The sequence below is a fragment of the Macaca mulatta genome, chromosome 19 (genome assembly GCF_049350105.2).
Source record: "Macaca mulatta isolate MMU2019108-1 chromosome 19, T2T-MMU8v2.0, whole genome shotgun sequence".
NCBI lineage: Eukaryota > Metazoa > Chordata > Mammalia > Primates > Cercopithecidae > Macaca > Macaca mulatta.
Window position 1 is genome coordinate 18,440,744 of NC_133424.1, and position 22,572 is coordinate 18,463,315.

The following is a 22,572-nucleotide window of genomic DNA, read 5'->3' on the forward strand; positions in this document are numbered from 1 at the left end:
GGAATCTAGACCCAACATGGCGGCGTTACCCGGCGTGGCAGGCCTTTTGTTAAAAGACTCCCTTCACCCTTGTACACACCCGCAGACTTACATACGTCAGAGTTCTGGCTAGGCAACCACACTCCCCCATGACCTGCAGCTCACCTGCATTCCGCAAGTTGGTAAACAGCAATTTCGGTTGACAGTTTCCAAAGACCCCTTCCTCATGACCCTTACTCAACTCCAGCCCTAGTAGTTTCAAGATCCCCCAGGCCCTGTTTGCACAACCAGCTTCCCTACCTCTCGGGCTATAAAAAGCCCCTACCCTCCTCCCTCAGCGCGACTTCCTCGGCCCACGCCTTTGGACCGAGGAACCTCGCCGGCAAGCCCTAATAAAAGGCTATTCTTACTGCCATTTGCCTTGTGTCTTCGTTCCCGGTTTGGCTCCAGCCTCCGTTTACCTTTACAGGAGCAAGAGACGGAATTTGAGCCTACTCGCGGTTACATTTTGGCCAAACTCAATTCCTGGTCTCTCTGAACCTCAGTTTCCCTACCTGGCCTGCTTGGTGTGTGTTAATTTCTCTGCCCCATTTATCTCCCCTCTCCCAGTTCCACCCCAGAGTCACAAGTGGGTCGCAGAGACTCAGGACTAGGAAAGCAATTTTAAAGCGCTAAGGCATTGCAAAGAGCTACGGAGAGGCTTCCACAAGGCTCTGTCGTCGGGTCCACCTCCCCTCACGGACCGCGGGCGCGCTCTGGCGGCCGGGCAGCTCCTGGCTGAAACCGCCAGTCCACGTGTGTAGTCGCAGCTGCCATCTTTCGTCCGGGCATCGGCCATCTTGGTAAAGGCAATGTTCTAGATTTTCGCCTCTGCCGGCCCCTCCTGGTTCGTCAATATATAAAGCGAACGTAGGGAATGAGGGCGTATTAAGTGTCCTCTTTTTGAAGAGACAAAGAAGTGGATGAATACCCTGGCTTGGGTCCGAGGCCCAGCCATCCTTTCCTTTACCAAGATGGTGGCGGTACCGAGGCGCAATGAGCGCGCGCCGCCAAGAGCTCAGCGCGCAGGCCCCGCGGTGACGTCACGGAGGCGCGACCGGGCCGGCGCTGGGGTAAGGAGGTACGAGCGCCTGCGGCGCGAGCGGAACCTGGGTTCGGGGGGCAAAGGCGCGGGGCGGGGGCTGCTTGGCCTGGGACCATCCCCTGGGAAGGCTGGAGGAGGGATGCTGGGAGGCGGGAGCACTTCCGGCATCCAGTCTGAACCACACCTAATTGGGGGCGATGCCCATTTCCAGACCAGACGACTGAAGCCCGACGCGACAGCGTAGTGTTCGAGGCCCCCTGGTCCCGGACTGTCCCAGGGCAGCTTCCGGTCTCGAGAGGGACAGAGTTGGGTGCGGACGACCCCGGCCTCTTGTAGGGGGATTAGTGGTGGGGAACCTCAGAAGGGATAGCCGGGAGGGCTGCTTGGAGGAGGCATTGTTGATCTTCGTATTCTGTTCTTTTACCTTCACATCCGTGGGGTCTTGATCCCCGTGGATCTTGATTCCCTCCTAAGTGTGCCCCTCGCCCAGCCTGAGCCACTCCCTGGGTCCCGCCTGGGCTCCCAGCTCCTGCCATCTGGGGAGTCCACCTCCTCAACAACCCCAGAGGGCTTGTGTGACCCACAGATTGGGCCTCCCGGGTCTAACGCCCTCCACACCTTCCCTTCTCCCTGGAATACAAATCGCCCCTTTTTTCCAGCCTATCTCCTGCATCCCCCGTGCAGGCTGGGATCTCCCCCACTCATTCAGACTTTTCCTTGGTTGTCTCCTCTAGGAAGCCCTTTGACCCAGGCTGGGTCAGAAGCCCTCTCTGGGCTTCCCCAGCGCCCTGTGTGCCCTTGTTAGGACTCTGACTGCATGTGGTGGCTCTTGTCTGGGAGTCCCATGCAGGCAGGAAGCTCATTTGTGCCACCTCTTTCCCCAGCATCGCACACGTATTAGGTGCCCAGTACATATTTGTTGAGTGACGTGGTGTGTGTGAGTGAGTGTTTACCACACACAGAAGAGTGTCTGTATTTGTCAGCTTGGACTGTCATAACTAATACCACAGACTGGGTGGATTAAACAGCAGAAATTGCCAGGCACTGTGGCTTATGCCTGTAATCCAGCTCTTTGGAAGGCCGAGGCAAGCGGGTCACTTGAGGTCAAGAGTTTGAGACCAGCCTGGCCGACATGGTGAAACCCCATCTCTACTAAAAATACAAAAATCAGATAGGCATGGTGGCGCACGCCTGTAGTCCCTGCTACAGGGGAGGCAGAGGTGGGAGAATCACTTGAACCCAGGAGGTGGAGGTTGCAGTGAGCTGAGATCGTGCCACTGCACTCCAGCCTGGGTGACAGAGCAAGACTCCGTCTGAAAATAAAATAAGAAGAGTGCTGAGTCTCACGCCCTGGATGGCACAGCGCTGGCATCCTCAGCACCCTGGTGGAGTGCTATTAATTTCTCAGCTGGTGGCCTTCCCCCGCTTCACCTGAAAACAGACTTTTGAGATAAGGCTCCAGGTTCAGCCCTGTGTGTCCTGGCCAGAGACCTCGGCTTCCCCTCTTTAGAATGGGGATAAATGACAGTCCCCACGTTTAAGGTTTTGGGGACATTCCATTGTTTTGGTCCTTGTAAAGCACTTCACCAAGGGCCAGACATTTGGTGAACGGTGGTGCCTACCATTTGTGTGTGCCTTGTCATTCCCTGGCTTCTCACGTGGGCCTCACACCAGATAGGGACCAGGTGCCCAGGGGCCCGAAGCTTTAGGATTGTTATAACATCTCCCAGCGGTGCAGACCCGAAGCCATCGCGGGCAATTTATGGTGGCTTTATTGTTCACCCAGCTCTAGGAAATTTGGGGACTGAAGTCTCCCGGGGGCAGACAGGGGAGGGACCCCACACAGACTGCCACATGGTCACAAAAGCATGACTTGCAAGAGACCTGATGGGGCCAGGCGCGGTGGCTCACACCTGTAATCCTAGCACTTTGGGAGGCCAAGGCGGGTGGATCACCTGAAGTCAGGAGTTCAAGACCAGCCTGGCCAACATGATGAAACCCCATCTCTGTAAAAATACAAAAATTAGCCAGGCGTGGTGGCGGGCACCTGTAATCCCAGCTACTCGGAAGGCTGAAGCAGGAGAATTGCTTGAACCCGGGAGGTGGAGGTTGCAGTGGGCGGAGATTGTGCCACTGCACTCCAGCCTGGGTGAAAGAGCGAAACTCTGTCTCAAAACAAAACAAAAAAAGATCCCCACTGTGGAAATAGCCCAGATGTCTAGCTGTAGACAAATGGACAAACAAAATGTGGCGTATCCATGCAGTGGAGGAGTATTCAGCCATAAAAAGGAAAGAAGGGCCAGGCGCAGCGGCTCAGGCCTGTAATCCCAGCACCTTGGAAGGCCCAGGCAGGAGGATCACTTGAGCCCAGGAGTTCAAGGCCAGCCCGGGCAACATAGACCCTGCCTAAAAAAAAAAAAAAAAAAAAAATCTAGGCATGGTGGCCTGCACCTATAGTCACAGCTACTTAGGAGGCTCAGGTGGTAGGATCTCTTGAGCCCAGGAGGTCAAGACTGCAGTAAGCCGAGATCTCGCCACTGCACTCCAGCCTGGGCGACAGAGTAAGACCCTGTCTCCAAAATAAATGAATAAATGTATTCTCACACTGTGTGGCCTTTTGTGTCTGGCTTCTTTCACTCAGCATCGTGTTGTTGAGGTTCAACCACATTGTGTCATGTATTGGTGCCTCATTTCCTCTTTTTTTTTTTTTTTCCTTTTAATAGACGGGGTCATGTTCTGTTGCCCAGGCTGGAGTGCAGCGGCTCAATCAGCTCACTGTGGCCTCAGCCTCCTACGCTCAGGTGATCCTTCCACCTCAGCCTCCTAAGTAGCTGGAACTACAGGCACAAGCCACTGTGCCTATTTTTTATTTTGTAGAGATGGAGTCTTGCTCTGTTGCCCAGGCTGGTCTTGAACTCCTGGCCTCAAGCAATCTTCCTGCCTCAGCCTCCCAAAGCATGGGGATTACAAACGTGAGCTATCGCACCCAGCCTATGATTCCGTTGATATGGACTGAAATGTCCAGAACAGGCAAAGCCATAGAAACAAAGCAGATTGGTGGTTGCCAGGGGCTAGGGGAGGAGGAACAGGGAGTGACTGCTGATGGCGATGTGGCTTCGTTTGGGGGGATGCAAGTGTTCTGCAACTAGACAGAGGTGGTATTTGTACAACGCTGTGAATATACTTAAACACTGAATTGTACACCTTTTTTTTTTTTTTTGAGATGGGGTCTCGCTCTGTTGCCCAGCCTGGAGTGCAGTGGTGTGATCTCAGCTCATTGCAACCTCCGCCTCCTGGGTTCAAGTGATTCTCCTGCCTCAGCTTCCTGAGTAGCTGGGATTACAGGCATGCGCCACCACACCCAGCTCTTATTTATTTATTTTTTTGAGAGGCAGTCTCATTCTGCCGCTCAGGCTGGAGTGCAGTTGCACAATCTCGGCTCACTGCAGCCTCTGCTTCTCAGGTTCAAGCAATTCTCCTGCCTCAGCCTCCCAAGTAGCTGGGATTAAAGGTGCCTACCATCTGTAATCCCAGCACTTTGGGAGGCCGAGATGGGCAGATCACGAGGTCAGGAGATTGAGACCATCCTGGCTAACACGGTGAAACCCCGTTTCTACTAAAAAATACAAAAAACTAGCCGGGCGAGGTGGTGGGCGCCTGTAGTCCCAGCTACTCGGGAGGCTGAGGCAGGAGAATGGCGTAAACCCGGGAGGCGGAGCTTGCAGTGAGCTGAGATCCGGCCACTGCACTCCAGCCTGGGCGACAGCGAGACTCCATCTCAAAAAAAAAAAAAGGTGCCCACCATCACACCCAGCTAATTTTTTTATTTTTAGTTGACACGGGGTTTCACCCTGTTGACCAGGCTGGTTTTGAACTCCTGACCTCAGGTAATCTGCCCACCTTGGCCTCCCAAAGTGCTGGGATTACAGGCGTGAGCCACCGCGCCCGGCCTGAATTGTACACCTTTAAATTAGTTTTTTTTCCTTTCATTGAGACGGAGTCTCGTTCTATCGCCCAGGCTGGAGTGCAGTGGCATGATCTTGGCTCACTTCAACCTCCACCTCCTGGGTTCAAGCTATTCTCCTGCCTCAGCCTCCTGACTGGCTGGGAATACAGGTGCACACCACCATGTCCAGCTAATTTTTGTAGTTTTAGTGGAGGTGGGGTGTTGCTGTGTTGGCCAGGCTAGTCTCGAACTCCTGACCGCAAGTGATCCGCCCACCTCGGCCTTCCAAAGTGCTGGGATTACGGGTGTGAGCCACCAGACCCGGCCCAAATGAGCTCATTTGGTGTCATGATGTGAATTTTGCCTTAATAAACTTTTACAAGGAGAGCGCTAAGTCCAAAGCCCTTGTTTTATACAGAGAAGGCCATGGAGGCCCCAGGAGGGTCCTGGCTGCCCAGGTGTGAGTCTGGGGGTGCTGAGTGCCGATGTCCCCACCAGCCCCTGCTCCCCTGCCCCCATCCTCTTCCCACAGCCTGCTGAGGGATGCCCAAGAAGTTCCAGGGTGAGAACACCAAGTCGGCAGCGGCCCGGGCACGGAGGGCAGAGGCCAAGGCGGCCGCTGATGCCAAGAAGCAGAAGGAGCTGGAGGATGCCTACTGGAAGGACGACGACAAACACGTCATGAGGAAGGAGCAGCGCAAGGTGTGTGTGCCCCGAGTCCCCGCGGCCTGTGTGCCCTGTGGCCGAGGCCAGTGGTCCTTATGTCAATGTGGGTGAATAGCAAGAGGCCCCTCTGAGCTTTGGTCTGAAAGGCCAGGAGGGACTGGGCACGGTGGCTCACGCCTGTCATCCCAGCACTTTGGGAGGCCAAGGTGGGCAGATCACCTGAGGTCAGGAGTTCAAGACCAGCCTGGCCAACATGATGAAACCCCGTCTCTACTAAAAATACAAAAATTAACTGCATGGTGGTGCACACTTATAGTCCTAGCTACTCTGGAGGCTGAGGCAGGAGAATTGCTTGAACTGGGAGGCGCAGGTTTGCAGTGAGCCGAGATCTCCCTGCTGCATTCCAGCATGGGCAACAGAGCGAGATTCCATCTCAAAAAAAAAAAAAAAAAAAGAGGCCGGGCGCTGTGCCTCATGCCTGTAATCCCAGCACTTTGGGAGGCCGAGGTGGGCGGATCACCTGAGGTCAGGAGTTCAAGACCAGTCTGGCCAACATGGTGAAACCCTGACTCTATTCAAAATACAAAAATTAGCTGGGTGTGGTGGCACGCTCCTGTAATCCCAGCTACTTGGGAGGCTGAGGCAGGAGAATTGCTTGAACCTGGGAGGCGGAGGTTGCAGTGAGCTGAGATCGTGCCATTGCACTCCAATCTGGGCAACAGAGTGAGACACTGACTCAGAAAACAAAAAACAAAACACCAGAGGCACTGGAAATGGCAGAGGGGAGGGAGGCAGAGGAAATGGTGTGTGCAAAGGCCCTGGGGTGGCACGGTCTTGCTTGTTTGTGGACAGTGAGGCTGTCATTGCTCTCTGTGGACGTTTTTCTCCTTTCAGTAATGCCAGGGTTAGGCTAGATGGTCATTCTCACGATGGAGCCACTCTGCCCCTGAGGACGCTTGGCAACACCTGGAGATGTGTTTGGTTGTCATAACTCGGGGAGAGGGCGTGTTGCTGGCATCTAGAAGGTGGAGGCCAGAGATGCTGACACCCTAGAATGCACAGGACGCCCCCACAGCAAAGAACGAGCCAGCCCCAGAAATCAGCAGTGCCGAGACAGAGAAACGCTGTGATCAGGCCCCCGTTTCCAACCTGCTGACCCAGGTCCACAGGTTCTTCTAGGTGTTTATTTTGTTGTTGTTGAGACGGAGTCTCGCTCTGTTGCCCAGGCTAGAGTGCAGTGGCCCAATTTCGGCTCACTGCAACCTCCACCTCCCGGGTTCAAGCAATTCTCCTGCCTCAGCCTCCTGAGTATCTGGAATTACAGGCATGCACCATCACACCCAGCTAATTTTGTATTTTTATTTTTTTATTTTTATTTTTTATTTTTATTTCTTTATTTATTTTTTTGAGATGGAGTCTCGCTCTGTCGGCCAGGCTGGAGTGCAGTGGTGTGATCTCCACTCACTGCAAGCTCTGCCTCCCGAGTTCACACCATTCTCCTGCCTCAGCCTCCTGTGTAGCTGGGACTACAGGCACCCACCACCGCGCCAGGCTAATTTTTTTTTGTATTTTTAGTAGAGACGGGGTTTCACCATGTTAGTCAGGATGGTCTCAATCTCCTGACCTCATGATCCGCCCGTCTCGGCCTCCCAAAGTGCTGGGATTACAGGCGTGAGCCACCGCACCCGGCCTAATTTTGTATTTTTAGTAGATATGGGGTTTCTCCATGTTGGTCAGACTGGTCTCAAACTCCCAACCTCAGGTGATCTGCCTGCCTCAGTCTCCCAAAGTGCTGGGATCATAGGTGTGAGCCCCTGCGTCCGGCCCAGGTGTTTATTTTTTAAAAGCCATGGTTTGGTGTGCTGGCTCATGCCTGTAATCTCAGTACTCTGGGAGGCTGAGGTGAGAGGATTGCTTGAGGCCAGCCTGGGCAACATAGCAAGACCCCATCTCCACAAAACATGTAAAAATTAGCCATTCATGGTAGTGCATGCCTGTCGTCCCAGCTACTTGGGAGGCTGAGGTGAGAGGATCACTTGAGCCTGGGAGGTCAGGGCTGCAGTAAGCTATGATCGTGTTACTGCATTCCAGCTTGGGCAACAGAATGAGAACGTGACCCGAGATCCATCAAAAAGCCCAGGGCCAAGCACATAGTGCTTGCTTCATTGGTGTCTGGATTGTGGTTTAGGGCTGATGCTGATCTGCTTGGCCCAGTAGGTGGCGCCAGTGACCCATGCTAGCCACAGCTCCTGGTTTCCACCCCTGGGGTAGCTGAGACACCGGCTCCCTAAGCAACCCCCAAGCTTAGGGGCTGCTCTCCAGACAACATGCCCAGTTCTTGGGGGGAATCTGGACATTTCCACCTGCTTTACCTGTCATATATATATATATATATATATTTTTTTTTTTTTAAAGACGGTCTTGCTCTGTCGCCCAGACTGGAGTGCAGTGGCATGATCACAGCTCAATGCGGTCTTGACCTCCCGAACTCAAGCAAGCCTCCTGCCTCAGCCTCCCAAGCAGCTGAGACTACAGGCATGCACCACCATGCCCAGCTATTGTTTGTATTTTGTGTAGAGAAGGGGGGTCATCTCACTGTGTTGCCCAAGTTGGTCTCAGACTCCTGGGCTCAAGCAGTCCTCCCACCTCAGCCTCCCAAAGTGCTGGGATTACAGGTATGAGCCACTGCGCCTGGCCTTCCATCACCTTTCTGTGAAGGGGTAGATCCTGCCTTGTTTTTAGCACACACTGACTGTCCCTGGCTTTCTTCCAGCCCCACCCCTACCCACCCTGCTGCACTGGGTCCATGAAGATATTTATAGTTTGGGGTGGGGGGATCATCAAAATTTTGACACTATAGGAAGGTTGAAAACTCAAAAGGAAAAATGATGTCAAAGATCCAGTATCCATCCGGGTGCGGGGGCTGACGCCTGTAATCCCAGCACTTTGGGAGGCCGAGACAGACAGATCACCTGAGGTCAGGAGTTTGAGACCATCCTGGCCAACATGGTGAAACCCCATTTCTACTAAAAATATAAAAATTAGCCGGGCGTGGTGGCACACACCTGTAGTTCCAGCCACTCGGGAGGCTGAGGCACAAGAATCGCTTGTACCTAGGAGGCGGAGGTTGCAGTGAGCCAGGATCGTGCCATTGCACTCCAGCCTGGGCAACAGAGCAAGAGTCTGTCTCAAAAAAATAAAATAAGGCTGGGCGTGGTGGCTCACGCCTGTAATCCTAGCACTTTGGGAGGCCGAGGTGGGTGGATCACGAGGTCAGGAGATCAAGACCATCTTGGCTGACAAGGTGAAACCCCCTCTCTACTAAAAACAAAACAATTAGCCGGGCGTGGTGACGAGCGCCTGTAGTCCCAGCTACTTGGGAGGCTGAGGCAGGAGAATGGCGTGAACCCGGGAGGCGGAGCTTGCAGTAAGCTGAGATTGCGCCACTGCACTCTAGCCTGGGCGACACAGCAAGACTCCGTCTCAAAAAAATAATAATGATAATAATAATAAAATAAAAAAATAAAAAGATCCAGTATCCAGACAGAGAATCCAGAGACCTTTCCGCCCATAGAGTCAGGATCATTGGCCTAGCCCTCCCCGTGGCCTGCATCTTGGCCACTGGTGTTGGCCCCATCCTCTGGGAGGAAACAGGCAGAGAAGGCAGAAAGCCCAGATCACATGGCTATGAGGAAGAGCTGGAGCCAGACTGGCACCTTCTAGTTTGTTAAGCGTTTTTTTTTTTTTTTTTTTGAGGCAGTTTCACTCTATCACACAGGCTGGAGTGTAGTGGTGCGACTTTGGCTCACTGCAACCTCTGCCTCCCAGGTTCAAACCACTCTCTTGCCTCAGCCTCCTGAGTAGCTGGGATTACAGGTGTGTGCCACCAAACCAGGCTAATTTTTAGTAGAGATGGGGTTTCATCATGTTGGTCAGGCTGGCCTCAAACTCCTGGCCTCAAGTGATCCGTCCACCTTGGCCTCCCAAAGTGCTGGGATTAGAGGTGTGAGCCACCGCACCTGGCCTTGTTTTGTTTGTTTGTTTGGTTTTTCGGTTTTTTTAGACAGTTTCTGTCGCCCAGGCTGGAGTACAGTGGTGTGATCTCAGTTCACTGCAACCTCCGCCTCCTAGGTCCAAGCGATTCTTTTGCCTCAGCCTCCCAAGTAGCTGGGATTACAGGCATGGCACCACGCCTGGATAATTTTTGTATTTTTAGCAGAGATGGGGTTTCACCATGTTGCCCAGGCTGGTCTCCAACTCCTTACCTCAAGTGATCCGCCCACCTCAGCCTCCCAAAATGCTGGAATTACATGCGTGAGCCACTGCCTCTGGCCTGTTAAGAGGTTTGATTAAGGGACAGCAAAGCGTGCCTGTCCTAGGAGTGTAGGTCAGAGAGCATGTACCTCTGAGCACACCTGTATTGCATGTACCCGGGACAAGGTATAGAGAGGGTTGGACAGGCAGTTGGGGCCAGGTGGTGAATAGCTTAGTCTTCAGTTAGGGGTCAGACAGGAAGCCACTAGACCCTATCATTGAGCATGAAGGCCACCACTGACAGTAGGTTAGCAAATAGGTATGGCTGCGTGCCCATAAAACTTTACCAAAGGGGCCAGGCGTGGTGGCTCTTGCCTGTAATTCCAATACTTTGGGAGGTCAAGACAGGTGGATCGCGAGGTCAGGCGTTCGAGACGAGCCTGGCCAACATGGTGAAACCCCATGTCTACTAAAAGTACAAAAAATTAGCTAGGCATGGCGGCGGGCGCCTGTAATCCCAGCTATTCCGGAGGCTAAGGCAGGAGAATCAGTTGAACCTGGGAGGCGGAGGTTGCAGTGGGCTGAGGTCGCACCACGGCACTCCAGCCTGGGCGACAGTGCGAGACTCTGTCTCAAAAAAAAAAAAAAAAAGAAAACATTTACCAAAGCAGGCAGTTGGCTACAGTTTGTCAACCCCTGCTCTCTAGAACATTCCCAGCCCCGTGAGTTTCCCTCATACCCATCCTGGTCTGTCCCCCACCAGTGATACCTCTCCTCACTTCAAACATCGTGCATTGGCCAGGCACAGGGGCTCACACATGTAATCCCAGCACTTTGCGAGGCCAAGGCAGGCAGATCACTTGAGGTCAGGAGTTCGAGACCAGCCTGGGCAACATGGTGAAATCCTGTCTCTACTAAAATTAGAAAAGGTTAGCCAGGCGTGGTGGTGGGCACCTGTGATCCTAGCTATTTGGGAGACTGAGGCATGAGAATTGCTTGAACTCAGGAGGCAGAGGTTGCAGTGAGCCGAGATCGCACCTCTGCACTCCAGCCTGGCTGACAGAGAAAGACTTTGTCTCAGGAAAAAAAAAAAAAAAAAGCCTCAGGCAGGGCCTTGTCTGAATCAGAATGTGTGTGTGACATGCGTCAGTCAGGGAGCCTCAGGACATTGCCTCTGACCGAGGCAGAAACAGCCTCCTCAGCACAGCAGTGGGAGCTGTTTGTGCACTCTAACATCCTTGACTTTAACACCCCCTCCAACTTTCCTGCTGTGCAGGTGGGGGTGGGGGTCAGGCCCTGGCGCTGTCTTAGGTGCGTCTACCCCTATTCTGTGACATTTCCTTCTGTCAAATCTATCTGGAGACGCAGTGGTAGTGTCCCAGGGGGACACTGTGGGTGTGGGGATCATCCCTGGGAAGGCTGAAGGTGTGAGAGTCAGATGGTGGAGTCTCAAGCAGTGAGCGGGCAGGCAAGGGTGTCCAAGACCAGGGCCCTGCGGGAGTGCCAGGCAGCGGGCAGAGTACTGCCCTGAGCTTCCAGCAGCACTATATATAAACCATGGGCTCACTCGGCCCCCTGGGGTAGGTGCAGGACAGGGCAAGGGCAAGTCCCCTAGCCCAGATGTCCCTTATCCAGCGAGCATCAGGGCTTCCCTGGGTGGCCGATGTGGGATCAGTTTCAGCTTCAGTGACCCACGTCAGGGAAAAGTGGACAGTGCTGCCCGACTCATAAGGACAGAGCCCCTGCCCTAGCCTGAAACGGGTCCAGGCCTCCCACCGCTCTTAGAATCCAACATGAACCCCTCCCTGGCCTCCAGAGGCTCCGCATGGCCCAGCCATCTCCCTCCCAACCTCTTCCCCCGCCCCCTTCACTCCCACTCCAGCCTCCAAGCTGTTCCTGTTATAACAAATGGCTCCTGCCTCGGCGCCTTTGTACTAGTACCCCTGCCTCTAAGGACGCCCCTGTTCCCCCGCTCTCCCCCTTGGCCGGCCCTCTTCGGACCCAGGAGCGTCACTTCTTCAAGAGCCACCCACCTGCCCTGTCCAAGGTTCCCCTGCTGGCCTCACATCCCCCGCCCAGGGCAGCACCAGGACCCATCTTGTTCCTGGCATGTCCCCTGCACCCAGCAGAGAGTCTAAATCTTTATTGGCTGAGATGAAAACTCGAACCCCAGGCTAGTGGGTGCCGCGGGGGTGTGGGGTCCTCTGCCTGACCATGCACGCGGCCCCTGCAGGAGGAGAAGGAGAAGCGGCGTCTCGACCAGCTGGAACGTAAGAAGGAAACGCAGCGCCTGCTGGAGGAGGAGGACTCCAAGCTCAAGGGCGGCAAGGCGCCGCGGGTGGCCACGTCCAGCAAGGTCACCCGGGCCCAGATCGAGGACACGCTGCGCCGAGACCATCAGCTCAGGGAGGCCCCGGACACAGGTGGGGCGGCATCCCGCTCTGGAGCTGCACTTTTGCCCACTGCAGAGGCAGTGGACTTTGAGTCCATTAGACCCCCTCCTGGCCCCCAGAGAAGCTGCCAGGGCTCCGCGTGGTGCAGGGTGGGTGGGTAGGCCGCCTCCTGGTAAGCCTGGCCGTGAGCACAGACAGCCTCTGGGCTTGGGCCCCCTGGGGTCCTCTTGTTTGCAGGGCTGCCGCAAAGGAAGGCAGAGAACTGGGCGCCGGGAGGGTGGGACCTCTCCCAAGAGGGCTTACCAGCTCAAGTCGGTTGCATACCCCCTCATCTCTCCCGCCTTTCTCCCGCCCCTAGCTTCTCCTGCCAGTCTCTATCTCATCTCCTTGGAACTGTGCATCTTTGCTTATCTCTCTCTGTCTCTGTCACCCACCCACCCGCCCAGCCGAGAAAGCCAAGAGCCATCTGGAGGTGCCGCTGGAGGAGAACGTGAACCGCCGCGTGCTGGAGGAGGGCAGCATGGAGGCCCGCACCATCGAGGACGCCATCGCGGTGCTTAGGTAACGGGGCGGGGCCTGGGGCTTCCCAGGGGTGGAGCTGGTCCTCTGGGGGCGGGACCTAAGACCTCCGAGGGGGCGGGGCTACCGGGGGGCGGGGCCGGGCTTTTCGGGGCGAGGCTGCGCCCAAGGCCCCCTGACATGCATGTCCATCCCCACTCAGCGTGGCGGAGGAGGCGGCCGACCGGCACCCAGAAAGACGCATGCGGGCAGCCTTCACAGCCTTTGAGGAAGCCCAGCTGCCGCGGCTCAAACAAGAGAACCCCAACATGCGGCTGTCGCAGCTGAAACAGCTGCTCAAGAAGGAGTGGCTCCGCTCTCCCGACAACCCCATGAACCAGCGGGCTGTGCCCTTCAATGCCCCCAAGTGAGCCCAGAACTGGGGGAGCCAGTTCACCCACGGGTGGTCCAGGTCACGACTCTGCACGCCCTTACGCCAGGTCAGCTTCAAGGGTCACAGAGCGTTCCGGGGGGGGGCCAAGGCGTCAGGCCCCGGGGCCATGCTGTTATCACCAGCCACCCGTCCTCCCGCCAGAGGATCCCTGCCCCAAGTGACACCCCACCCCCTCCCATCCCCCAGCGCGTGTGTGTAGAGCCTCAGAGCTGAGTGCCCAATAAAGGTGGCGGCAAGGCTGCAGTGAGGCACTTGAAGCCTAAGTGAGTGGGTGGGGAGAGGTGGGCGGAGACGGGGGAGAGGGAAGAGCTTTGGGGACCTGTTGTGAACCGCACTGGGACCATAGCTAGAAAAGACAAGAGCCCCAACAGCGCACTCCTTCCTACTGCCAGCTGTACCTCATCGGCTCCTGCCAGCACCCCTCCTTGACTGTGCCACTTGTCCAGTGAGGGACCTGCTCCACTATCCCCTGCACACGCTCAGAAAGGTGGAAGTGGAGGTGTTGGCCACACTTCAGGGGCAGAGCCAGAGAAGAGCTGGAGGCTGTCTGCCTCCTGAGATTCTAGTTCAGGGTGGGCCCTAGGACTTCACTGGGGGTTCCATGCTGTGTTTGGGGTCAGGAAATGCTGACGGCTGTGGTGTTATTCCTACAGAGGAGGCATCTGGGCCAAATCCTTCTGTGATGAATCCTGGGCAGGCTTCCCAGTGGAGGATTTCTTCCTTAGTGGGGGATGAGTCAGATCTCATCGCAGAGGGAGGAGGAAGGCACTGGGCCGGGAAAGGCCTGGAGGCTGCAGTGAGCAGGTGGATTGGAGTGGGTGTGAGCAAGCGTCCCGTCGGAGACTGCACGCCTGGGAAGGGTGGAGTGGGATTTGAACTTAGTTCTGGCTTCCTAGAGCTTAGCCAGACCTTAAGAACAGAGGAAGGGCAGCTGGGAGATGGGCCTATGAGGCTGTGTGGGCTGAGCAAATTGCTTATACCCAGGAGGGCGAGCAGGGGAAGGAGGTACCCCCAGAAGTTGCAGTGGTCAGGGCTGGGTGCAGTGGCTCATGCCTGTAATCCCAGCACTTTGGGAGGCCAAGGTGGGCGAATCACCTGAGATCAGGAATTTGAGACAAGCCTGGCCAACATGGTGAAACCCCGTCTCTACTAAAAATACAAAAATTAGCTGGGTGTGGTGATGCATGCTTATAATCTCAGCTACTCGGGAGGCTGAAGCACAAGAATTGCTTGAACCCGGGAGGCAGAGGCTGCAGGGAGCCAAGATCACAGTTCTGCACTCCAACCTGGGCAACAGAGCAAGACTCCGCCAAAAAAAAAAAAAGTTGCAGTGGTCAGATCATCTGCAGCACTTACCTAGTGGGCAGTGGGCCTGGGTAGAGGTCGGAGCAGCCCCTGGTGCCAGAAATGGCCATCAAGGCCCCACTGTGTGCCTGGCCTTGGACAGCCCTGCTGTCCCCTGACTCCCCATTACCCTCTCAGCTCAGTACTTCCAGCCTCCTTACTCTTGGCTTCTCAAGCCTCCAACACAGCAGGCTTGTTCCCTCCACCAAGAACGCTGTCCTGCCGGACACGGTGGCTCACGCCTGTAATCCCAGCACTTTGGGAGGCCAAGGTGGTCGGATCACCTGAGCTCAGGAATTCAACACCAGCCTGGGCAACATGGTGAAACCCTGTCTCCACTAAAAATACAAAAAATTAGCCAGGTGTGGCGGCAAGTGCTCGTAGTCCTAGCTACTTGGGAGGCTGAGGCAGGAGAATCACTTGAACCCGGGAGGCAGAGGTTGCAGTGAGCCACTGCACTCCAACCTGGGCAACAGAGCAAGACTCCGTCTCAAAAAAAAAAAAAAAAAAAAAAAAAAAAACCATCCTCCCAGATCACAAGTCTTAGGTGCATGCAGGTCCCCACAGAGGTCCTCAGCTCTGTGTAGTCAGGGCTGGCTGGGCAGGCTGGAGGGGGCTAGGCTCTGCCCAGAGGTGGGAGATGGAATGTATCTTTCTGGATGCATAGGAGCTCTCCACACAGACAAGGGACAGAAAAGTCAAATAAATCACACGTGCAAAAGTCTGGAAGTCATACCACTTCCTGTTCAATGGAGGGTAAAAGGTGCCAGGAATAACTAGGTACAGGCGAGGCACCATGGCTCATGCCTATCTATGATCGCAGGACTTGGGAGGCCACAATGGAAGGATCTTTTGAATCCAGCAGTTTGAGACCAGCCTGGGCAAGAAAGCAAGACTTTGTCTCTACAGAAAAAGTTTAAAATTAGGGCGTGATGGCATGTGCCTGTGGTCCCAGCTTCTTGGGAAGCCGAGTTGGAAGAATCCCTTGAGGTTGAGTTGGATGCAGTGAGTAGGTTGCAGTGAGCCCTAACTGTGCCATTGGCACTGCAGCCTGGGCGACGGAGCGAGACCCTGTCTCAAAAAAATAAACTGGGTACAGCTGAAGTTGACATAAAAACTAACCAATATATGGTGGGCACTAGCTTAGTTTGGAGGTCCCCCAAGAACCAACCCTGAGACAGTGACTGTAGGAAATATGGGATATCTGGGAGAGACCTTTGGTGAGGGTTAAGGAAAGGAGAGGAAGGTAAGGCATCCTGCAGGGGGCACCAATGTGCAGAGTCCCCCACGTGGGAGGAGAAAGGCACTGGCACTACTGGGCACCAGGCCTTGGCCAAACAGGTGGCAGCAGCCCCTCACTGAGCCCTGGGGACAGCCCCTATGACATATTGATCCTCTTTGTATATAAGAAAACTAAGGCTGGGCACGGTGGCTCATGCCTGTAATCCCAACACTTGGGAGGCTGAGGTGGGTGGATCACCTGAGGTTGGGAGTTCAAGAGCAGCCTGACCAACATGGAGAAACCCTACTAGAGATTTAATAAATCTCTATTAAAAATATAAAATTAGCCAGGCGTGGTGGTGCATGCCTGTAATCCCAGCTACTCGGGAGCCTGAAGCAGGAGAATCGCTTGAACTCGGGAGGCAGAGGTTGCAGTGAGCCGAGATCGCGCCACTGTACTCCAGCCTGGGCAACAGAGAGAGACTCCATCTCAGAAAAAAAAAAAAAAAAGCCGGGTGTGCTGTGGGCATCTGTAATCCCAGCTACTCTGGAGGTTGAGGCAAGAGAGTCGCTTGAACCCGGCAGGTGGAGGTTGCAGTGAGCCGAGATCGCACCATCGCACTCCAGCCTGGGCAAGGAGAGCAAAACTCTGTCTCAAAAAAAAAGGAAAAGAAAAAGAAAACTAAGTCACCTGCCTATGTCACATAGCCGGGAAGCACCCAGAGCCGCCAGGAAGGCAGCAGGGGTAGTTTTGGGGCCCAGAATCGGGGCTGAAGGTGCCAGCCAGGAAATGGGTGGAATAGCCCACATAGCTCCCCACAAATGGAGGCCTAGTTTCGAATCCCACCTCTGCCTCTTTTGAGACCTTAGACAAGGTTCTGAATGATTTAAGCCTCAGTTTCTCCTGTAAAATGGGACTAAAAACCGCGCCCAAACCCAGGCTATCTGGAGAATCAAGGCGATGGTACCTGGGGAGCGTACGACGGGAAGGGCTTGGCCCACATGACCATGTTAGGGTCTTTGTGGCTGGGGATGACAGAAGGTCGGGGACCAACGGTAATCGACCCGAGGGAAGAAGCCGACGGGAGGGCCAACCAGCCACGACTGGGCACACCGGGCCTCGGACGCCAGGCAAAGGAGTGGGGCTTCACCCCAGGACGATAGGGAGCCCCGGTGGGGTTGTGAGCAGGGCAGGGAGCGGATCAGAGCGGCGCGCGACAGGCTCTTCCGGGCGCCTGCAGAGGGACAGCCGGGGGACAAGAGTGAGGATGAAACTCAGGACAGGAGCTGAGAGGGTGGTCGTCAGCCCTCGGGCACAAAGACAAAGTAATAACGTTTGTTCCCTGTTACAGAAAGGCCCTTACTCGCTTCGGCCCCTGGCCCGGGTCCGGGCCCCGCCTCCGCCTCCACCCCCGCCCCCGCGGAATCCCGAGCCCGCGCGTGCGCTTTGGCAGCAGGGAATCCCCAGCTCCGCCGCAGAGAGCTGGGGGGGGGCGTGAGAGGGGAGTTCCGTGCGCGCCCAGTCCGCCCCGCGTGCGTTGCCAGGACGACCGGGCTGGGCCGCGGGGCCACCGGGCGCTCACTGCGCCTGCGCGGGGGTGCTCGCCTTTTGCGCCGGGGCTTTCCCGTCGCGCGCCAGCCGAAGAGGGGAAGCCGCGCGCAGCGCGCATGCGTCGGCCCCACCCGACCCCCCCCCCCCCACCTACCCACCCGCCCACCCTGAGGGCCGGGGAATCCTCACCCGCCGCAGTGCGCATGGGGGCTGGGCGGGGAAACCGGCTCAAACCGGAGTGGGGTTTGCCGAGGAGGTGGCGGGGGAGGGAGCGAGAGCGGGGTCTTCCGGAGGTTCCCACTCCAGCCCCTGTCGTTGCCTTAGCAACCGGGCGCGCGGGCCGCAGTGCGCGGGCGGCGGCGGCCTCGGGGAAGCCGGGTGGCTCTGCGCCTGCGCGGGGCTCCGCGCCTGCAGCCGGGGTTCCCCCTCGAGCACCAGGGGGACGGCGGGGGAGTAGAGGATGGGCGCGGGGGAGCGAGTGCTGGGGAGGAAGAGACCGTGGGGGAAGAGACCGTGGGGGAAGAGACGACGCTGGAGAGGCGCGGGAGGAGAGAAGGAGAGGAGGGGTGCGTGCGGAGGAGGGAGCGGTGGGGGAAAACGCAATGGATAGGGACGATAGGGAGGGGTGCAGGGAGAGGCGAGCCTGGGGGTGAGCGCCAGGGAGGGGGTGACGGGGGAAAGCGTAAAGGGAGGGGGACGACAAAGGCGGAGGGGGATGGGAGGGGAAGTTTAGGGAGTAGAGAAGGGATATGGACAAGGAGAGGGGTACATTGGGGCAGTGGGGGCGATGGGAGGGGGCGCTGGAGGACACCTTAGGCTCCTGCAGCCTCCTGCCCAGCAGATTGGTCTGCGAGGGTGGGGGTTGCTGTGCCAGAAAGTCAGGATCTTCGAGTCCGAGCTTAAGGTTTCCAGATTTAGGAAAAAAATTAAAAAAAAAAAAAAAAAAAAACACGGCGCCCACTTAAACTTGACTTTCAGATAAACGAGCAATTTTTTTATTATAAGTATGTCCCATTCCGTATCCTCTACTTTATCCAGCAGCCCTAATCTTGGCTATTGTTGTTCCCCCCCACCCCCCAAATTTACACACCACCTGTCCCTATCCTTTCCGAAAGCCGTGCGGACCCTCGCGGAAGACGCCTTTGTCTCCCGCCTGCCTAGAGCCCCACAGCCCGGCATGTGGGGTGTCCCCTCGGACCTCGCCATCCCCTCCCCCAGCCATCTGCCGTCCTCCTGGCCTTGAACAGCAGCCTGAAGTCGAGTCCGGGCTAGGCAGGGGAATGCGCAAAGGCGCAGCGCACACCCTCGGGGATTTTCTAAGCGCTCCTCCACCCCCCACGACCCCCAGACCCTCCCCTATGGGCCTGGCCCTGCCAAGGCCACATCGCCCCGCGGGTCCCAGACACCCGCACATTCTCCTCCAGGAACCTCCAGGGCTCTGCTTTCGGGCAGCGTCCCTCACTCTCTGGGCGCATAAGCACACAGGCACATAGTAGGTGCTCACGAAAAAAACATTTGAGGGTGATTTTATGGGGGCAAGTCCTGGGGAAGGAGTGTTGCATTTCTCGACACGGACAACTGCGTCCTCATCCCACGGGGATATATGCCCTCTCTGGGCCTTTGTCCCCTCCAACAAAGCAGTTTCCCTTTTATCCTTCCCTTTGGTTTCAAAAAGTGTAAGATAACAAAACACTTTGTTTTGTTATCAAAACAAAGGGGGAAAGGTCAGCCCACAGGGGTCCCTGGCCCTGGGCTGTCCCCAGCGCCTCCCCCAACACTTCCCCCACTTGCCATGTTCTCTTCTTTTTCTTATTCGCCATCGAAACAGTGGAACAGTTGCGCCTCCGGCCTGGCTTGTGCTCAACAGGCCGAGAACTCGGTCCCTGCGGATCATTTTCCCCAGGGGCATATTATTCCGGAAACGGGCTAAGCGGTCCCGGGTTGGGGACACGTGGGCGCCTGTGCTTTTAGTTTCGTTGACCTAGGTGACGCCCCTGCAGAAGCCGGCCGTGGATCTGCTGTGCCGTGTCTTGGAAGCATTTATAGGGCGGCTAGCTGGGCAGAGGGTGGTGCTGTCCCTTTAGTTGAAGCTGGGTAGTTGCTGGGGTGGTGCTGGGTCTGGAGCGGCCCTCTCCTCCCATCAGCCAGGACCAAGGTGCACCTGGCCCCTCATTCCCAGGGATGGGGAGAGGAGAAGATGAAAGAGCAAGCAAGTTCACACCAGGAGCTGAGGGCAGTGAGAACAGTAAACCAGGGCGACGTGCCCAGAGAAGCGGCGACTCTAGGGAAGAGGAGACCTCGGATGGAGCCCTGAAGACCACGGGTGGGGGATAAGGGGTGAGGAGAGCCAGGGAAGGGCGATCCCGGCCCAAGGAACCACAGATGCAAAGGCTCTGAGGCTGAACCGGTTAGGGGGAGACGCTGGGCGTGTCCAGAGTGTGGTGGGCGGTCCAGGGAGACCGCGGAGGGACTGGAACAAAGGGTGGGAGTTGGGGGGGCAGAGCGCGCCGGCCCGTGAGGAGTCAGGGTGCTCCTCTTGGTTCAAGAAGAGAAGGGAGGTGGGGGGAGGACGGTCATGCGGGACAGGGACGTGACCTGTCACACGGGTGAGGACTGAAGTCTGTGGCTGCGTCAGGGAGAAGGACTGTGGCGGGGACAGGAGGAGCCGCGGGACTGGGGAGGGTTTTCGGGCTCCACTGGGCGATTGTGGGGTCCACGGGGCATGAGGGAATCCCCTGATCATGCGTGTCCTTGTCACCTCTGCAGCCTGACTCCTTCACTGTGTCTGACTAAAGCGTGGGTCACAGCCTTCCCCAACAGGGTCGGGAAGTCCCCCCAGGAAGGCTGCTGGGTGGCACCCCTCGTCCCCGGCTCCTGCGAACCCACCGGCTCTCTGCCTCCACAATGCAGACCCGAAGGCCTCCTCCCCTTTGTTCTTTTTCCCTCCACACGGTCACGGTCACACCGGCGGCTCCCTCTGAGCGCATCTCACACACAATGAGGGGGGCGCGCTCCCAATTTCCCCTCCCCTCGGTATCTGCGTCCCCGAGCCCCGCCCGCGCCTCGGAATCCCGGCCTCCAGACCCCGCCTGGGAAGCTCGTTACCTTTCCAGAGAGGCTCCCCGCCGGGGGGCTGGGGAGGGGGGAGGGCTATTTTTAGAATGAATGGAAGAAAAGAGAGGAAAAAAAAGAAAAAAAACAAAAACCAGAATGGAGGTTTGTAGAAGCCTCCCCGCTTCCAAGAGGAACCCCCCTCCTCGTCCCCCACCCCAGACCAAGGCTGAAGGTGGGTGGGGGTTCAGAGACGGGGCGGGGCAGGGGGCTTGGAGGAGGAACACTGTGGTCTGAGCTGGAGCCACGCTTTCTGTTGGAGGGGGACAGCTGAAGGAGAATAGCAAGACATATCCGGCGGCCCCACGGACTCGGAGAGCTGGAGGGACCCCGGAGGTGGGCACTTGTCCATTCGCTGGAGGGAAACTGAGGCTCAGAAAGGGGCTTGGCAGGGCCGAGGTCATGGGAGGTGCTTGCCCCTGGACTTCTCCCTCCCATCCCCTACCGAGCCAGACCCCCGGGAGCCACATTGTTCTAAGGTGGCAGAGTGACCTTCACAACTCTGCCACCCAAGCCCTGGCCAGTCAGTCTGGAGGGGTCCCTAATCGCGCAGGTTGGATGGAGGGTGTCACCAGCCCAACAATGAAATAGAGAAGTTTTCTGTGGTTTGGTTCTGGCCACCCAGGCTCCCCCTTCCTATCTGGGACCTTCCAGCCCAGTCAATGTCGCCAGCAGCCCGAAGCCTCTGGGTCCCCCGATCCTCCCCAGTCGCGTGGTGGGGAGGCTTTAATTGTCTGCCTTCCTCTCTCCCTGACTCTGTTCTTTCCTGGGTCTGGGAGAGCGGCCGCCCAGAGTGAGGGGAGCAGCCTCTGTTCCGTGCTGCCGGGACACTGGGCCCTGGCCAGGGGCTTCCGCTCTCTGGGCCTCAGTTTCCCCATCTGTAAGATGAGCACCTTGGGCCAGAGGCGGCAGAGGGTCCTCCCATCTCTTTGACCGTTTTCTAAGATTTGCTGTCACGCCCCTGGGTGGAGGGGGGAGAGTGGGCATTGGCGAGAGACCTGGAGGGGGATTCCATCCCTCTAGAGGAGACGCCTTGCGGGGGGAGGGCCCAGGCTGCCTCCCTCGGCCTGCGGGGTCCGCGCCCCCTCCCCGGGCGGCGGGGCGGGGCCCAGGTCGGCGGGGAGGGGGTCGGCTCTGCGGCGGCGCGCGCACACCCTCCCGGCTCACACGCCCTTGCCCGGCCGTGCACTTGTCTTCGCGCTCGGGCAGGGCGCAGGGACTCCGGCTGCGGCGGCCGACTCCGGCCGGTGAGTGGCAGTGGGGGGCACGGCGGGGAGCGTTCGGTCCCGGCGGCGGTCCCCTTCTCTTTGGTGGGCGGATCGGTCAAAGCTTGCCCGACTCCGGGAATTCAAAGGGGAGCTGCGGGAGGAGGGGGGCATCCCTTCTTCAACCTCCGCCCTCCAACACCGATCCCGGGAGTCAGCTCCTGACCCCACCCCCATGCCCTGTGAGGAGGGTGTTCCTGCTTCCAGGTCTGGGGATGCGCAGACATCCCCCTCCCTCCGCGAGGTGAAGGTGGGGACATGGGGACCCTCCACGCCTGCACCTCCTCAGTGGTGGGGGGAAAGGAGCGCTGGTTCGCGTTGCCCCCTCCTCCCTCTCTGTCCCCCCATGTTTCTCCCTTTCTCCTTGCGTGGTGGCGGGGATTCCCTGTGCTGGCCCGGCTGCACAGCGGGAGGGAACCCCCCCACCTGCCAGCCTACTGTGCGCTGGGCTCCGGGCTGCTGTTCTTTTCCCTAAGCTCTCTCCCTTCCCCCCTCCCCTCTCCCGGACAGGAGGAGGGGCTGAGGCCCAGAGAGGGTTACCACTAGCCCAAGGTCACCCAGCCGGGCTGGGGCAGAGCGGATTTCTGGTCAGATCCACAAATCCCGGGACCCAGCTGGTGAGGTCAGCTCTGAGATCCTCTGCCCCCGCCGCCGTTTAACCCTGAGCGTGGGGTGCCAGGGCCCCAGAACTGGGGGGATTCCTTACTTTCTCCAAGTTTCTCCTCCAGCTAGAGACCCAGACAGGACTGAGCCAAGAAGCTCCGGCCTCGCTCTCTTCCGGGGCTCCCAGATCTCACCTCCTCTT

At 57.2% G+C, this 22,572-nt stretch overlaps 3 protein-coding genes and 1 long non-coding RNA gene across 10 annotated transcripts in view; 3 read left to right on the plus strand and 1 right to left on the minus strand.

Moving 5' to 3' along the window:
• Positions 1-13,525, plus strand: part of CCDC124 (coiled-coil domain containing 124) — a 166,795-nt gene extending 153,270 nt beyond the window's left edge. For 3 of the 6 annotated variants that reach the window (XM_077978485.1, XM_077978487.1, XM_077978486.1), the window contains exons 2-6: positions 1,078-1,099; positions 5,542-5,711; positions 12,163-12,352; positions 12,769-12,883; positions 13,044-13,525. In XM_077978485.1, coding sequence (XP_077834611.1) covers positions 5,553-5,711; positions 12,163-12,352; positions 12,769-12,883; positions 13,044-13,251 — 672 coding nt within the window. In that variant the 5' untranslated portion in view covers positions 1,078-1,099; positions 5,542-5,552 and the 3' untranslated portion in view covers positions 13,252-13,525. Of the gene's footprint in view, positions 1-1,065; positions 1,100-5,507; positions 5,712-12,162; positions 12,353-12,768; positions 12,884-13,043 lie in introns of those variants that run through there. The other 3 variants (XM_028838922.2, XM_015123282.3, XM_015123283.3) reach the window with 3 other exon arrangements.
• SLC5A5 (solute carrier family 5 member 5) overlaps positions 1-22,572 on the plus strand; it is a 173,646-nt gene that overhangs the window by 60,892 nt on the left and 90,182 nt on the right. The window lies entirely within an intron of this gene.
• Positions 1,070-6,129, minus strand: LOC144336867 (uncharacterized). The gene is made up of 2 exons (XR_013409274.1): positions 5,326-6,129; positions 1,070-2,910 (listed from the first exon to the last, which is right to left on the minus strand). It is a non-coding gene; the product is annotated as an uncharacterized LOC144336867 (long non-coding RNA).
• Positions 21,620-22,572, plus strand: part of KCNN1 (potassium calcium-activated channel subfamily N member 1) — a 48,955-nt gene continuing 48,002 nt past the window's right edge. The window contains exon 1 of one of the 2 annotated variants that reach the window (XM_077978466.1): positions 21,620-21,749. The gene's annotated coding sequence lies outside the window, so the exon portion shown is untranslated. The remainder of the gene's footprint in view (positions 21,750-22,572) is intronic. The other variant, XM_077978467.1, reaches the window with a different exon arrangement.